The sequence below is a fragment of the Echeneis naucrates genome, chromosome 11 (genome assembly GCF_900963305.1).
Source record: "Echeneis naucrates chromosome 11, fEcheNa1.1, whole genome shotgun sequence".
NCBI lineage: Eukaryota > Metazoa > Chordata > Actinopteri > Carangiformes > Echeneidae > Echeneis > Echeneis naucrates.
The window spans coordinates 1021755-1038327 of NC_042521.1; the positions used below are offsets into that span (position 1 = coordinate 1021755).

Genomic DNA, 16573 nt, shown 5'->3' on the forward strand with positions numbered 1-16573 from the left:
AATCAATCAATCAATCACTAATCCTGACAAAAAGAGTCACCAAAATCTGTTTCTGTGATCTCATGATGTTTTAGTGTACACTAAACCTTTTTTCTGTTTCATGAAGTCATTAAGTGTGTTAATCCATCCGAATATGATTAAAACAAGGGATTGTTTTGCCATGTTATCAACAGTCAAATAATCCGAAATGTTGTGAATTAATTTTAATTAGAGATGAGTAATGAGCCAAAAAAAAAAAAAAACATTTAATGAGGCGCTTTTTCTACGTGTTTTATGGCCGTGGCGTCTGGACGCCACCAATACCCAGAATCCTCTGCGCGGCCCGGCCAGAAGGTGACAGCGGACGGTGAAAATGGCGTCCGCCTATCTCACCCACCAACAGAAAGTGTTACGGCTCTACAAGAAGTCACTGAGACACCTGGAGTCATGGTGCATCTTCAGGTGAGAGCAGCTCCAGTCTGAGCTCGACTTCAAACACAAAACAGTTTAAATAAAGACACAAATAAAACAAAATAAAAACAAGTTGTCTGCTCGCAGCTAAGCTAAGAGCTATGCTATCCGCTAGCCAGGTCAGTTATTTCTAAAGTCAGGCTGTCCGGCTGCTAAGCATCTATTTAACGTTGATAATCTAATTAAATGGAAAAGTGAATCTCGTTCCTGTGCTGCCGATGTCAACTTAGTTGGTGTTATATTTAATCAAAGGCGCGTTGTTCATGCTAAAGCTCGTAAGTAAGCTAATAATCTAAATACGGCTGAATATAAACCGGAGTCAGCACACGGGTTGGTCAATGCCACTGAGTTTATCTGTGAGAAAACCTCATACTCTTACACATATTATTCATCCGTGATGAGGCAGCCGTCGTGTTGTCGAATCTTCTAACTGTTATGTCAAAAGTTTGCTGGGACAAAGATAATGATGCCACATCAACGGGAGATCTCAGGTACTTCTAATATATGTTAGATAATGTTTCAATATTTAAAATAAAATACAGTTACACGGAAGAAACTGTTAAATCCCGAATCCTCTCTGATATGTGAGCTATGTGAGATGTCCTGCTGCAGAATGAATTGTGGACCAGTCAGCCTCCATCAACCTGACGAAGCAGTGTGATGAATAAGGATCTAATGCTGCCATCACGTTTTGTTTCAGCAGTTTCTTATACTTATCTGCTTATGGTTGTTTCTCTCTGTTGTCTTCTTTTGTTTCCACTGCAGAGACAAGTACCGGTTCTATGCCTGCATGCTGCGGGCTCGCTTCGATGAGAATAAGAATGAGAAGGACATGGTGAAGGCCACCATGATGCTGAAGGCGGGAGAGGAGGAGTTCTGGACAAACCAGCATCCCCAGCCCTACATCTTCCCTGACTCCCCCGGAGGAACCTCGTACGAGAGATACGAGTGCTACAAGGTGAGGCAGAGCTTCTTTGTAGTGGAGCACAAGTTATTTTATAAAGTGGTTTTTAGAAATGAGCTCTGTCCTGCTCCTGCAGATCCCAGAGTGGGTGCTGGACTACTGGCACCCCTCAGAGAAGGCCATGTACCCTGACTATTTCTCCAAGAGGGAGCAGTGGAAGAAACTGAGAATGGAGAGCTGGGACAAAGAGGTGGGCTACACAACGGTGAAAGTGATTACCGTAATTTCCGGACTATAAGGCGCAACTTTTTTTCACACACTTTGTACCCTATAACTTAAAAAGCTATGTGGCCAATTTATGGATTTTTACGGGTAACAAGATTCATGCTGCTAATACATTTAGCGCCATATCAGACTCAACAGGTCACAGAGGACCAATGAAATTGTTCGAATTAAATTAAACGCACCCACACTAAATTCTTCAGATCAGTCATTTATTTTGCGCTTCATACACACACCCTTATGGAAACACATAAAGCAAGCTTTCAAGTTAAAGGCGATCAATCTGGTGAAAAGGCAAAACCTTTCTGTGTAACTTATTTCCTGCCATATTTCCGACACCTGCGGTTTATAAGCCAGTGAGGCCTACATATGTAGAAAACGGTTTTTCTCTTTAAAGTTAGCGAGTGTGGCTTGTATTCAGGTGCGCTCTATAGTCCGGAAGTTACAGTATATATATCACCTGCTAGGACTACAAAATTAAACCAAATCACAAGAGTAGGAGAGAGACACAAGTGTTACATGATTAAAATTTTGTAAAAAAATTACTGGAATAAACGAGTTTAATAAAGTCACAGTTAAAGCGCCTTCAAATATCAAAATTTCTAGTCAGACAGTTCACCCTTTCCTCCAGTCGTAAAGGTTTCAGCTCTATCAGAGAAAACCACCAGGGGGCAGAATATTTCAGCCAACTGAACTCTGACAGGTTCTTGTCTTCTCTGGATGTTGAAACAAAAACAACAGGCCATGCTAACTTTATTTTAAAAAATTTTATTATTAATTTAATTAATTAATGTCTGTTTAAGTTTGAGGGGAAAAAAGACTTAAAATTAAATTTAATTTGGGATACATGTGTGTCTGTCTTCTTCAAGGTTGCCCAGCTGCAGGCTGAAACTCCAGCTGGGGGCCCCAAGTCCGAGGCCCTCCCTCCTGCCCGTAAGGAGGGCGATCTCCCCCCTCTGTGGTGGCAGTTTGTCTCCCGCCCCCGGGAGCGTCCCATGTAAATCTCTTCCCCTGGAGTCTGAAGAAAAACCACAAAGACCACAGCAGAAGCATGGAGACCATCTGACCTCATGATGAATCAATTACCACTCGTGCTGTCAGTCGTTTGAGAGGAAACAACCTGCTGGACTCCGCAGTGGTTCTTCAGTAGTCTGTTTTTGGAGGTTGCTGACTTTCAGAAATCCTATAGATTCATCACATAAAACCTTTAACTGTTCCAATAAATGTGTCATTAAATCTCAGTTCTTGTGTACCATAGTCGATGCTCCAGTGTGATGATTATCAGTTTGTTTTTTTTAACAGCAGCTCACCAGCAGATTGTCTCCAGCTGAAGCTCTGGATGAACCCACAGACTGCTGGATGTAGCCCCTCAGTCTGACCATCAGGAGGTCACAGTTTCTTAGTTCTGGACCCTTTTAAGAGGTGTCTGAGAACACATTTGGTATTCTGGAGGATATTTCTAGAGGCTCTGGAGTGGTGAGAAGACTCCATCACTATGGAGAGAGGTGTGGCCTGAAGCTGCGCGGCCGTATCATCATGACGACGGCCTTCAGAGAGTAGAAGTCCGAGTCCTTCCAGGAGAACCAGACGATGCCGTCTGGTCCCAGCAGATTCTGAGCCCTCAGAGAGTAATGCCCCCCCTGGTGGAAAGAAATGGCATTTCTACATGAACTTATAAAGTTCCCACCTAGTAATTCCAGGCCTGTCTCAATAAGAACACTGAACACTCTGTATTCTTGAGCCTGACCTTGTAGTAGACGCCATTGAGGTTCGAGTAGAAACACTGATGAAACCACCAGCCAGAGTGGCTGATCTCGGCACAGATGTTGCCTGTGTCCGGTGTGCTGAAACTCTGCTGGTTGTGATACCAGCTGAAAGAGTCCTCCACTGTCCCACTGAAACCAGACACATGGAGTCGGTACTGATTCTCTTCATCATCGATCCTGCAGCCGGAGGAAACGGGTACCTTCATCAAAACCAGCCATCCTCACTGAAAACCTTACAATGAGCATTACAACATTTACATTTTATTATGTTTGATCTGTTAAATAAGTTGGTTCCTGATTCTAAACTAACTTTTCAAACTGGGATGAATTCTGCTCCAGAGCTGAACAGCTTCAGTTGGTTAGAATGAATGTCCAGGGAAGATTTTCTGAGAAACTGACTTCAGCGTTGAAAAATGGACTGAAAACTGTTTATGAATCATACTGTATGATTTTTTGTGCTTTTTGCATAATTTGTCTGAAACATGCAAAAAAAAAACAAACAAAACAACTGGACAAAAATAAGAAGAAAGAGTCCAATAATTTCCAATAATTCTCATATGGGATCTAAAATATAGCTTGACACCAAAGCAGCTCTGCTCTCATTACAGCAGATCACGGTTAAATCCATAAATGACTTTTTGGCTCTGTAAAGACTTTATTTATTTTATCTCTCATATTGGCAAAAGACAGCATTTCATCTACCTGAAGCTGTGGTAGTGGGCGTGTCTGTGGGTGTGGCTCCAGTCCTGCAGGTCTATGCGGAGGCTGTACTGGCCCTGACTGGACAGCAGATGGAGCTGTCGGTTGCCCAGCCAATGTTCTCCACGTGGTTCACCAAAGCCGTCGCGGTACTCCGACCAGCCACGGTTAAAACTCACCGAGCCGTCACGGCGCCGCTGAACCACCGTCCAACCCCCACCTGATGGAGAAATATGTTTCAAACTGTGGCATCTGGGAAAGGTCATTTTCCCATAGGCTTCAATCCACTCTGACTTCTTTTTACAACCAGTGTAGTCTCACACGCAAGTATACTGTGTAATCTGTGTTTGCATGCAGGATGTGTCTCACCTTCTGTCTCCATGTCACAGTAAACGGGCTGGGGGGCGCCGGGCGACAGGACTACGGCGTAAACGCCAGAGCGACGCACACCATTGTGATACAGAGACGCACAGTCTGAAGGACAGAAAGACAGGTGGCGTCCATCTGAGGGAGACGGACAGAGAGACACAGCGTCGTCAGCACTCCAAATCCCACAGCTGCTGCTCTGATGGAATCAGGAGCTCCAACAAATCCCTGCTCCTAAATACTGTAATATTTAAGATCAGGACTTTAAACCAGCAGACACAGAAAAAACTGCTTTCATCTCCAGACTGAGTTTCCTGCAACATTTAAACACAACAGATAAGGAACCACATTAGAACGATTCGCTTCTAACAGCTGGACTTCACCTTGAAAAGTCAATAATGAGTCGAACTATTTCAGGATTCATCAGGATATCTGCTGACCGACTGAACACAGCCGGCCTCTCTTCCAACATATTCTGCAGTAACACAAATACGGACACAATCCAAACAACAGTGGACAGTTTGTGACATGTAAAAAATTAAACTGGTGGCTGCTTTTGAAATAAAAAAATGAATCCATCAGTTTTTCTTGTGTCAAAATGTTTCATGAGCTGTGAGGCAACATACGACTCACCGCTGTGTTTGTTGCATCAGTACCTGGTGGCAGTGAGTCTCGCAGGCCGAGCGGCGGCGCTGTACTGATGATGTTGACCGTGCAGCTCGCCTCATGGCTCATGCGCTGCACAACGGCAGTCAGGTTGCGGAGCTGAAACTGCAGCTCGTGCAGAAGCGCTGCATGGACGTGGAGAAGCGCGTCGGCCTCTGCGTGACGCAACTTCAGGGAAGGCAACCGTTGCTCAAAGGTCATGTTGAAACTTGACCTTTCTTCACCCTGAGAGGAAGAAAGAGAGGCGTTAGCAAAGTGTGAATCTGCAGCTAGTGTTTGATGGTTCTCTTGAAAAAGAACATCAAGAGGAAAGAGAAATATCACACTTAAAATCAGTTTCCAAACTTATTTGAAAACACAAAAATACACGTACGAAGTCAACTTGGCTTCACTCAATTTATAGTAACACAAGTGAAATTCATGTCATTCTACTTTTAAAGCCGACCTGGACCGTTCCATTTCCTGAAAACACAGATCTCTCAATAATTCAATCAAACTGGTGACTCCATGAACTCGGCTTGGCTCCACACTAAGGTTATCCAGTGGCATTAGCGATGGCGTGTTGGACAAACACAGGAAGTTTCTCAGCCCCTCCCCCCTCCCAGGTGCACATAATGGGGATGGTAATAATCAGAAAACGTTACTGCCTCGTTTGTGTGTTAAATTAAACTAACCACAGGACATTAGTCTGCGGTGGAGTTCCCATCCCGTAATCTGAAGTCAGGCTGTAGTAGATATCTGATATTTATTTGGACCAGCCTGGAGACTCAGAAACAAGCTCAGTGGGTCAGGCAGACTGGGTGCAGGTACCTATGCAGCTAATCCTGTTAGCATTCAGGGTTAAGGAGGGTTTATGTGGTGTGAAGACAGATTTCTAAATTCAGGCAGCTAACGTCCTCGTCTCTCTTTGTTTATCTCTTTATGTCCACCCTCAGAGTTTTGTCCATTGTGTCTTCGGAAAGATGATCCCTCTACCTGGATCTCCAGGGCTTTGACTTGACGCCGGTGGTTCCTCAGTTCCTCCTGCAGCTCCGACATAGTCTCCCTCAAGTCCTCCAGCTGCTCTTTCCTCAGCTGGTTCTCGTGCAGCCAATAGGACACGTCGTCTGTGCAGCGGAACATATCTGGGCAGCGTTTGTGCGATGTTCCAATGGGGGGCAGCGTTGCTGTCAGTCGGCACCACCCGTTGGATGTCAGCTGGCTGCTGTATTCGCCACACTGTGCAAGCGACGGGCCTGTAGTCCGGTTGGTTGTCCGGTTAGCGCCGGCATCGACACCAGTGTTGCTGCCACGCATCACTGATGGGGCGTCTGGGAAAAGTTCTGAATATGTCTCCAACAAGGAGTTAGGAGGATGCCAGTCAGCGTCCTCATAGTCGTCCTTGTTTATATCCAGTATGTCCCAGTTTGTCTCAATATCTGAGTCGGGGACATCCCGGCTTATTTGGGTGTTTAGGTCCAGAACATCTGCAGCTGTCTCTCCGAGGGAGTCGGGACGTACGTCCTCGTCATGGCCGACATCTGGATGTTCATCAGAGGCCACAAAGTCACCAGCGAGTGACTGGAAACAGCAGCCAGTCAGAAGGACAGACGTCAGTAACACAGATCGCCACTTCATCCTTAACAGTGAACAAATGGTCCGCTCTGGTCGTTGTGGACTTTCATTGGAGTGAAGTCGTCTGTAGACGGGTCAACATCAGCATGACGAGGTCCACACTTCTTCCAGCGTCTTCTTCTTCCAACTCCTCAACAGACAACGAAGCCGAGACACTGAAACAATCAAACTCCTGTTGTGGTTCTCACTTAACATGATTTTCATATTTCAGATGAGACTAAGTCCACATGTGAGCCACATTGATCCCCAGCTCGTGCTTATACGTCCCAGTGTCCCATTGGAAAAGCATCAGGATGGTCACTGTGTGTGTCATCTCTCCCAGTAATCCTTTAATGGGATTGGCAGCCATTGTTCTGCGATATAATGCATCACATAGAACAGGATTAAAGTAATGTGAGCGACATCAGGGACAGAATGACAGACAGCAGGGCAGCTGTCTGCCATGGTCACACTTCTCCTCACCAATTCCCCCCCTGACTGGGTCCAGTCCGTCAGTCAGAGCAGTTCTGTGGTTATTCACCATCTTCATCATCAGGGTCAGGTGTGTTGTGAACATACGAGGAATTTGACTCCGGTGTTTCTATCGTGGACACGCTAAAGGAAAGACAAAAGACGTATACATCTGTTAGCAGCTTCAGAAAAATCCAACTTGATCTGTGAACGGCTGCAGCTTCATGTTGACCCGACAGCTGAGTCTCAGATTTCAGAAAATGTCAAACATTTTCTTGAAGTGGGAGAGTTTGGTAAAGAAGCTAATCCCCTCCAGAGCTGCCATCGGTCACGCTGAGGGCTCGGACAATGACAGCAGCTGACAGCGGCTGTAACTGTACACTCCGAGCCGCAGGCCTGAATCCCTTCTTCCCGTCTGTGACACCATGGCAGTTCGCTGTTAATCTACCTGACATTTCACACTCACACACCGCCTGCTGTTACACAACCTTTTCTCTCACTCTTCAGTACCACACAATGAAAGTCAAATTACTGTGTCTTGTTGTCCTCAGAGTGTAAAAACTTTGAAAATGTGGAAGATGGTTTTTGTGGAGACCAACTCACCTGCCTGGACGTTCCATTGGAACGTCCTGGTACAAAGTGACTAATCTGCATTGACCCGAACCACACTGGGTGCCATCATCTGTCCTGAGAGCGTCAGCAGGAGCATTTGGATGCTGGAGAGAAGGATGTGAAGGAAGAACACGGAGGTTGACCTTCAAATCCAATGACTGATCATAAAAAGCACCAAATAATCTATAGACGTAGAAAAACTACTTTTCTTTATTTTCACTTTGATTTTCTCCACAGTGAAGTCTGTGGCCTCACAGTGATGGAGGGGGGAGGTGAGGATGGAGAGGATTTGGTGGGAGGGGGGAGGATTGCCCATGTCCATGCAGCATTGTGTGTTTACAATTGTGAACAAGATAGGGGAGATGTCAGGTAATGACGTCTTTGCAGGTGTGTGTGTGCGCATCCTCGGCTGATATAAAACCAGCCAGTCCTTTGGAGGGATAACATTGGAGGGGAACAACTTTGTCCAGCAGTTGAACGACAAAGAAAACATCAGAGGGAGAGACGGGACTGTGTGGTGAGGTTCTTCATTATTTCTTCCAACAAAAAAAAGTTTTCATTTTGTGCTTGTAAAAAAACCCCAAAACACTTTCTTCAATTTAATGATGCTTATGATGAAAAAAATAAGTAAATGAGCCAAACAGCTGAATACAACTATATGACATTTTAAGAATAAAAATATTTAGTGAATAAAAAAGTGAGACTTGAACCAAACTAATGTTGATAATAGTTGGAGGCAGAACTGTGACTTTGCTGTTAATGAAAATTCTGGTTCTTAAAGTTCATCTATCTGTTTATATTTTATGATTATTATCATTAGTTGTGGTTTGAATATGAACCAATTCATTTCCAAACTGTTAAATTAGCGCTGACCCTGATCCGCGTTGAGAGGATTTTATTTTGAAACTCTGCTGAAGATCACAGGTATTAAAATGCTTAGCATGACCAGAATGTGTTCCTGTCTCTGATTGGTCAGCACGACAATGTCTCCTGTATGCCTATTGGTGGCTGTTTTGTTGGTGGGCGTGGCCAGGGGAGCTGTCGATCAGTGCTTGAGCATCTAAGCTGCCAGGAGGTCAATGATGACAACATGATGGTAACACATACACACACAAAGAAAGGTGTCTTCATTATTAGTTCTGTCCAAAAATGAAAAGCCAAATCAAACGCTGGATGGTCACGTTTTAAACACGAGCTTCAGCCGTTGGAGGACATCATCTACAGAAACCTGAAATCCGTCCACTGTGAAACCGACTTCCGTGACTACCTGATGAACCGTTGTCATCCTCCATCTCTGATATGTTCACAAATTCTGAGCTGGCTTTTCATCTTTAATGAGCAGAACTCCTGATCAGATAAAGATAGACACTTCAGATCAGCTCTAGAACGACCCAAACACAAGAGAGGAAGGAAACATTCATTTTGTATCACATTTTTCTCAGCTCGTATCTTCGATCACAGTTGGAGTTACTGATATAAATGGCTGAGGTCATGACATTTTTCAAAATGATAAATGGATCTGGAAAAATACAGACAGATATGGTCAAGAGGTCAAAAGCCTTAATGCGGTTCTTCCTCAGACATCCGAATTTGGTTCACATAGTAAATTATGCTGCTAAGAAAAAAAAAGGAAGTGCTTATTTTAACACTTTATGTGGACTAACAGCCGACATCCGTCTTTCCAGCTCCAGTGTCTCCAGCTGTGTCAGTCTGACTCCACTGAGATACCGCTGATTCCCGGGGTGAAGGTCATCTGCAGCCTCCCATCCTGTCAGACTCCGGGTCTCCACCTTCCCCCTCTCTTTCAGCGTCCTCCTCTCCTCAGGCCAAGCGCTCCTACTCCATGGAGCACTTCGCTGGGGAAACCTGTTGGGTCGGAAGCGCCGCCCCATCAAACTCTACACCTCAAACAGTGCAGAAGAGGAGTCAGCCGAGGTTTTCCCGCGGAGGTGATGAGGAGGGACACGGAGCAGAGGGCCAACACGCTGGAGGACCAGCTCCGTGATGTCCAGGAGAAAAAGGACAGTGTGTACAAGATGAAGCACTTCCGCTGGAGCGGCCCATTGCCCGGCAAGCACCACGCCAAGAGCAGGGACGGAGCCAGCCAGACACTGCCACTCATGCTGTTCAAGCAGCAACAAAGACGGACAGGAGGGAAGACAGAGCAGTAAGGAGGACAGCAAGGGAGGAGACGGAGAGAAGACCAGATACTGCACCTTTATCCGAACAGTCCTCCAAAATACGCACTCAATATGTATTAATACTCCACTAATAGATTTTCCTTTATATCCTGATGGGAAACGGCCATGATTACAGTGACAGTGACAATAAAACATTTTGCAGCAGAAACTGAGGACATTTTTCCATGTAATTGATTCCAAGTTGAGGTTGTCAGATGTCTTGTCTTGTCCAGCCATAAGCCAAAACTCAGTCTCTTTTTCCTTGAAAATCATTCTAATCCATTCAACTGTACCTACACAGCTCATCAAAGCAGACATGTTGGTGGCCCAGGCTGCCTTTCTCGCTCCTTCCTCGTGCTAACAGGACTCTGATGCTGTTAGCGCCTCGATAGAACAATAAAAACATCAAAAAATATATATATGCTCATGCTTCAGTTGCATTAAGAGTATTAGTGTTAAGCCAGCAGTAGGACAAAAGAAAAGCATCATTAACTTTGCTGGCAGTAATTTGGACTTTCTTTAACCTGCTTCACGTCCGCTGAGGTCATGATGAAATGGTTAAATTCGAGCGACGTGGGCGCACAGCGGTTAGAGATTGGCCTCGATGTTTCTTTTTTGACCAACTGTCACGACAACACCACCAACATGAAGAGCAAACATCTCATGTAGCAAAATGATGAGTCCACAATGGGGGCAGCACTAGCTACAACAAAACAGAGTGACAAAGACAACAACAGTTTAATCCCTGTGTGTGTCTGTGATTAGTGTCTTTGGTAGTACACAGAGACACCTTATCCTGCGGCAACATAAGGCTGAACACATTGGCAGCAGGCACTGAATATTATGAAAAACTTGTGAATTTTAAATGACAGAATAGTTGCATGTATTTCCAAATATTACATAAAATATGAATTTTGCAAATCAAGGAAATGAGTTTCATTCTTTATTTTCTTCTTGGCTTAGAATTTAAACTCCTCGTCTTGTGGCTGAACCGGGGGACTCTGTTTCTTTCGCTCTGAATTCTCAGTGACCTGTGCAGGTGCAATCACTCATTCTGAGCATTCCGCTCATTTTGTTTCCCGCCTCCTCACCCTCTGTGAAGTTTCATCAAGTCATTTTACATTTTTCCTTTAATATTACGCATTCTTGTCCAGATAGAATTTTGTTGCAATCCAGATTTTGTTCCACTTGGTGACTGCTGTTCAACAGGATATAATGTCTCATAATGACTAATATGACCAGGATAACATGATCAAATCTGCGTTTCATTAGAAAGGCAGAGCTTCATGCTGAGAACGAAGAAAACAAGGCTGAGGGACTGCTGGGACCTCCTGCAGAGAGAAGAGACAGAGATGAAGAAGGTTTTTGAGCACACGAACTTCCTCCTGCGATCTTCACTTCCCTCTCTGAGCTCAGTAACCATGGCAACCGACAGGCATCACTGCAACACCACGACAGAAGGTGTCATTAGTAAAGAGATTTAAATGGCCAAAATCAAGTATTTACAAAAATGAAAAATCTCACAACATAAATGAAACAAAAAATGTGAGCAAAAGTAAAAAAAAAAGTGAATTTACAAAAGAATCTCAGCAGAAAACGGTTCAACTTCACACACAGACACACACACACACACACCACACACACACTTCATATTATTTCCCCTCCTTCCATCTCTTTGGAAATTCATCTCCATCAGGCCTCATTAATCCAACTCATCCTAAATCAGCCTGTTTGCTGATGACTCCTGTTATATATCACAGAATCCTCGTCTCCTCTTTCATCAATAGCTTCATCAGATCAGAGGTTAAAGCTGGATTTCTGCTTTCTTCCTCCTGTCCTGTTTGTTTTAAAATCCACATTTTGATAAAGTCAGATCAATAAGTTAAATTCGCTATCTAATCATCTCATCAGTCTGGACGGCATCACTTTGTCTTCCAGCTCCACTGTAAGAAACCTTGGAGTAACCTTGACCAGGACATGTCCTTTGTCCTCACATAAACAAGTTAGTCGGGCAGCTTTCTTCCACCTGAGAAACATTAGGAAAATCAGAAACATCCTTTCTCAGGATGATGCAGAAAAACTAGTCCATGCATTTGTAACTTCTAGGCTGGACTACTGTAACTCATTACTATCTGGATGTCCAAACAAATCTCTGAAACGCCTTCAGTTAATTCAGAACGCGGCTGCACGAATATTAACAGGAACTAGGAAAACAGATCATCTCTCCTGTTAGCTGCTCTTCATTGGCTGCCAGTAAAATATAGAGTAGAATTCAAAATCCTTCTTTTAACTATAAAGCTCTTAATGGCCAAACTCCATCATATCTCAGAGAGCTCATAGTTCCTTACTGTCCTAGCAGGCCACTCCGCTCTCTAGATGGAGGTTTACTTGTGGTTCCTAGAGTCTCCAAGAGTAAATCTGGAGGCAGATGGTTCAGTTATCAGGCTCCTCTTCTATGGAACCAACTCCCAGCATCGGTCCGGGGGGCGGACTCTTTAGTAACTTTCAACCAGGCTTAAAACTTTCCTGTATGACAGAGCGTAGTTAAAAAGTCCTCTACTCTTTAGCTATGCTGCTAGGCCGAGGCTGCTGGGGGAAGGACTGAGCTTCTCTCTCTCTCTTTCTCTTTCTCTTACATGCCCTGACAATGTTTCCTGAAATCTCTGTCTCTCTCAGGTCCTCGAATTAAACCAAGTTCTTCTAATCATTGAAAAAGAGGAAAACTGGTGAGTGAAGCTAAAATATTCAACACTCTTTATTCAAGCCGTCATAACAGTGTGTCAGTCAGTAACACTGTCAGTAACACAGGAGTCCCTGTTGGAGTCATCAGCTCATTTCCATAGAGACACTTTGCATCAGCAGCACCATGCTCCAGTGCTCTGGGAGACTTTATAGTCCTGACAGTTGAAGACTGGAGGACTGACAGCTTTTCCTTCATCACAACACAACACACATGAAAAACATGACTCTGATCTCCGTCCTCATCTGGACTCTCCTCTGCTGCTGCTTCACAGGTAAAGTCCAGAGAATCAAACTCCTCTATGAACATCCGTCCCTCTGAAATGAAGCCCACAAAACCAGGTTTCTGTCTCTGTGTCCTCAGAGTCCAGAGGACAGGTCACAGTGACTCAGCCTGGAGCACTGAGCTCTGCTGTGGGAGGCTCCGCCAGGATCACCTGTAGGACCAGTCAGAATGTTTAGCTCAACTGGTTATCCTGGTACCAACAGAGAGATGGAGAAAAACCAAACTCCTTATTTACTTTGCTTCCACTCGAGCATCAGGGATTCCAGAACGTTTTACAGGAAGTGGATCAAACTCTGACTTCACTCTGACCATCAGTGGAGTCCAGACTGAAGATGCAGCAGTTTATTACTGTCAGAGTTTGCACAGCATCAACAGTCAGTGTGTTCACACAGTGAAAAAGCGTCGTACAAAAACCTCCCTCAGTCAGACTGAAGAGGAACTGATCTGAACCAACAGCTGCTCTGAAACACAAACACTAGAGGTCTGACTGTGACATATTCTCATGTTGAAAAGTCTGCTGTGTTAGAGAAACTATTTAATTTATTCATGAGTATGAAAAGATTTTCTCGTTTCAAAATTCACAGAGCAACAAATCAAAAATCTGACTTCACATCAAAAGTTATTATACTTCTCGTAGTTTGAATCTTTATATATAATAAAGACATTTAATGAACACAAAAAACCACACAAATGATGAACACAACTTCTGCACTCATATTGATGTTACAAAATCACCATCAAACACAGTCAACATCCCTGAGAGCTAATCCAGAACTGACACGAGTCACTGTGAGTTTCATGGACCGGCTGTTTCTATTCAGACGTCAGCAGTCGGACAGCAGACATTTAACGCTTTCACAAGAAAACACACTGAAGACAAACTGCTGATCAGAGCGTCTTTATTGTCATGAAATATGGAACACGTCAGCGTTACGAGAAGCAAAAAGCTCAATGAAAAGATATAAAAGCAAAGTTAAAGAGAAACAGAGACAGAGAGTTCCAAAGTGAGAGCAGAGTTACTGGATGTCTCTGTATGCTGATGATACCACACTTTATATATCTGATCCAGAGATGAGGCAGATTTCAATCCTTCAACATGAAACAATCAAATCTGACTCAATCATTTCATCTACAGGGTTCATTTAGGAGAAGAGATGAATCAGGTTTTATTTCAGGTCACTCAGAAAGTTTGACCATCTGTTGATGTTCGAAAAACTCCAGATGGACACAGAATTTATTTGATGAACAGATCTTTATTTTCTGAAATAGTGACATTACAAATGTTACAGAAAACTAGAAAACATATCTGAGAGAAAGACAGAAAATGAGAAAGAGACGAAGATGGCGTTACATGGAGCAGAATGAAACCAGCAGCAGAGACCAGCTCGGTTGGATCCAGACTAGGAACACTGGCCTTTACTCAGAGTCTCTGAGACCGCAGCCTGGGAGCCCTGGGTGGCCTCGCAGGTCACAGAGTCCAGGCTGGTCCACTGGTCTTTAGTGAGACTCAGGGTGCTGGTCCAGCTGTAGAGGCCGTCCTTCCCCAGCACCCCCCGGCTCTGGTCCCCGCTGCTGGATGATGGTGCTGCCGCCCGCCCACCTTCCAGGACAGGGTCCAGCTGAGGGGAAGCCCTTGTCAGCCAGGCACATGAGCGTGGCCTTCCCGTTGTCTTTGTCCAGCTCCTTCCTGGAGGGGGCAGCACCCTCAGGGTGGGACGGGTGTCACCTAGAAGACACCAATCAGATTAGAGGACGGGAGCGGACAGCTGTCAATCAAACAGCAGACACTTGGACACCTTGACTGTGTGAGAGCTGATTTAGTCCCTGAAGGAGTTTCTGTCAGATGGTTTTTCTGCTCCACCGGTCACTGACTCACACATTGTTTCACTTCCCTTTAAGAAGCCTCTCATGCACATCAGCACAGAGACAATCATCAGACAGTTTGAGCTGAAATATATCAAAGTACACTGGAAACACAAAAGATGACTTTACATTTCAACAGCTGCATTTTACCCTCGTCTATATCGCACTATTTCATGGAGACTTTTCGAAAAGACAAAAACTGTTTTTTTAGGAATCTCTTCAAAGTCCTGGTTGGTTTATGATGAAACACATTTAGGGATAAAACTATTAAAGCACAACAGTTAATCAGATCTACTGTGAAAAGCTCCAATATCACATAAAAAACGGCTGAATTTAAAAGTCAGACATAAACAAAGAGAAGCCAGCGACTTCAGAAAAGTTCAGTCACACTGTTCAGAATAACTTTAACTGAACGGCACAAAAGTTTAGAGGGAAAGATGCTGATTGTTGCTGTTTAATCTTTGCTGCTGCTCAGATTGTTCACATTTCACTAATTAACCGCAACAAGAAAAGAAAAGTTCAGAGAATCTGCTTCAAGTTCAGCTTCAGGGTCAAAGAGGAGAAACCAAGAAGAAAATAGAGATTTGAAAGAGTTTTAGATCAGACAAAGGGAAATTTATATCCTCTACAAATGTTCAGACACAGAAAAGGAGACCTGAACACACAAAACATTATTAATATTGAAGCAGAAACTTACTTCCAAATTCCAGTCTGGTTCCTCCACCAACGTCACCACAGTGATACAAACTCATTGAGCCGTCGTACAAAAACCTCTGACTGTACAGAGACACGGCTCTCTGAGTCTGAAACAAACAAACTCAACTAAATTCACCTCCAATATTTTGGCTGCCTGCCTGAGAAAGACTGAAATTCAATATACACATTTCTGTTTCTTTACATCTAAAGGCTTTTGTAGAATTTATAATATGTGATAGAATTGGAAACAGTAACAGACCAAAAGTTGGATATCACCACAGTAGACACATCCAGTATCCTGAACAAAGAAATGCTCATAAATGATAGAAAAGACTTTTGCTGTAAAGAATAGAACATTTTTCTGATGTGAATGACTGAATGTCACCAGAACGTAAAGATCCTAAAACAAACAGTAAATCTGTCTAAAAAGGACGACAGAATATGTTGAAGTGTGCATTAAATGAAAGCTTTCAAATCTTTAATGTCAGCATAAACAAACACAAACTCTGATCAAACTAGATTATATTGAGGGGAATCATGTTGATGTCATCATAAAACAGGCTGAAACATTTCAAACCTTCTGTGTCCTCCACAACAATCAGCCATGACATCATGACCTCCTGACCCCACATGGATGGAGGACCTAAAGTTTCCCAGCAGGACATTGTCCAAAGCATCACACTGTCTGCACCAGCTGGTCTTCTTCCCACAATGCATCTTGGTGTGATGTCTTCCTCAGGTAGTGCTGCACACACACGCACACACACACACGCACACACACACAACTGACCATCCGGATGATGTCAACGAAAACCTGATCCATCAGACCGGACCACCTTGTTCCATGGCCCCGTGGTCCGGTTCTGATGCTCATACGTCCATTGTAGGAGGTTCTGGTGGTGGACTGGGGTCAGCATGGACACCCTGACCGTCTGCAGCTCCACCACAACCTGTGATGGTCTGTGTGTTCCCACAGCTTTCTGTCAGAACCAGCATGAAC

At 44.1% G+C, this 16573-nt stretch overlaps 2 protein-coding genes and 2 pseudogenes across 2 annotated transcripts; 2 read left to right on the forward strand and 2 right to left on the reverse strand.

Annotated features, from left to right (window-relative positions):
• Window positions 1-323: 323 nt before the first annotated feature.
• Window positions 324-2893, forward strand: LOC115051012 (NADH dehydrogenase [ubiquinone] 1 beta subcomplex subunit 9-like). Its single transcript, XM_029514247.1, has 4 exons — window positions 324-441; window positions 1216-1408; window positions 1491-1604; window positions 2506-2893. Exons 1-4 carry the CDS (start codon window positions 353-355, stop codon window positions 2635-2637), a joined length of 528 nt encoding a protein of 175 aa, XP_029370107.1. The 5' UTR covers window positions 324-352; the 3' UTR covers window positions 2638-2893.
• A 236-nt stretch (window positions 2894-3129) lies between these two features.
• Window positions 3130-6750, reverse strand: LOC115051372 (angiopoietin-2-like). Its single transcript, XM_029514776.1, has 6 exons — window positions 6109-6750; window positions 5124-5358; window positions 4471-4605; window positions 4105-4321; window positions 3384-3579; window positions 3130-3276 (listed from the first exon to the last, which is right to left on the reverse strand). Exons 1-6 carry the CDS (start codon window positions 6748-6750, stop codon window positions 3130-3132), a joined length of 1572 nt encoding a protein of 523 aa, XP_029370636.1.
• Window positions 6751-8792: 2042 nt separating this feature from the next.
• Window positions 8793-9980, forward strand: LOC115051373 (pro-opiomelanocortin-like; annotated as a pseudogene).
• Window positions 9981-14247: 4267 nt separating this feature from the next.
• LOC115051375 (Ig kappa-b4 chain C region-like) lies at window positions 14248-15629 on the reverse strand (annotated as a pseudogene).
• Window positions 15630-16573: the final 944 nt, after the last annotated feature.

Coding starts and splice junctions, on each gene's coding strand:
- LOC115051012 (XM_029514247.1), top strand. CDS start 353: ATGGCGTCCGCCTATCTCACCCACCAACAGAAAGTGTTACGGCTCTAC. Junction 442..1,215: donor GAGTCATGGTGCATCTTCAG/GTGAGAGCAGCT, acceptor TTTCCACTGCAG/AGACAAGTACCGGTTCTATG. Junction 1,409..1,490: donor AGAGATACGAGTGCTACAAG/GTGAGGCAGAGC, acceptor CTGCTCCTGCAG/ATCCCAGAGTGGGTGCTGGA.
- LOC115051372 (XM_029514776.1), bottom strand. CDS start 6,750: ATGAAGTGGCGATCTGTGTTACTGACGTCTGTCCTTCTGACTGGCTGC. Junction 4,606..5,123: donor GCGAGACTCACTGCCACCAG/GTACTGATGCAA, acceptor CGTCTCCCTCAG/ATGGACGCCACCTGTCTTTC. Junction 3,277..3,383: donor TCAATGGCGTCTACTACAAG/GTCAGGCTCAAG, acceptor TCTTTCCACCAG/GGGGGGCATTACTCTCTGAG.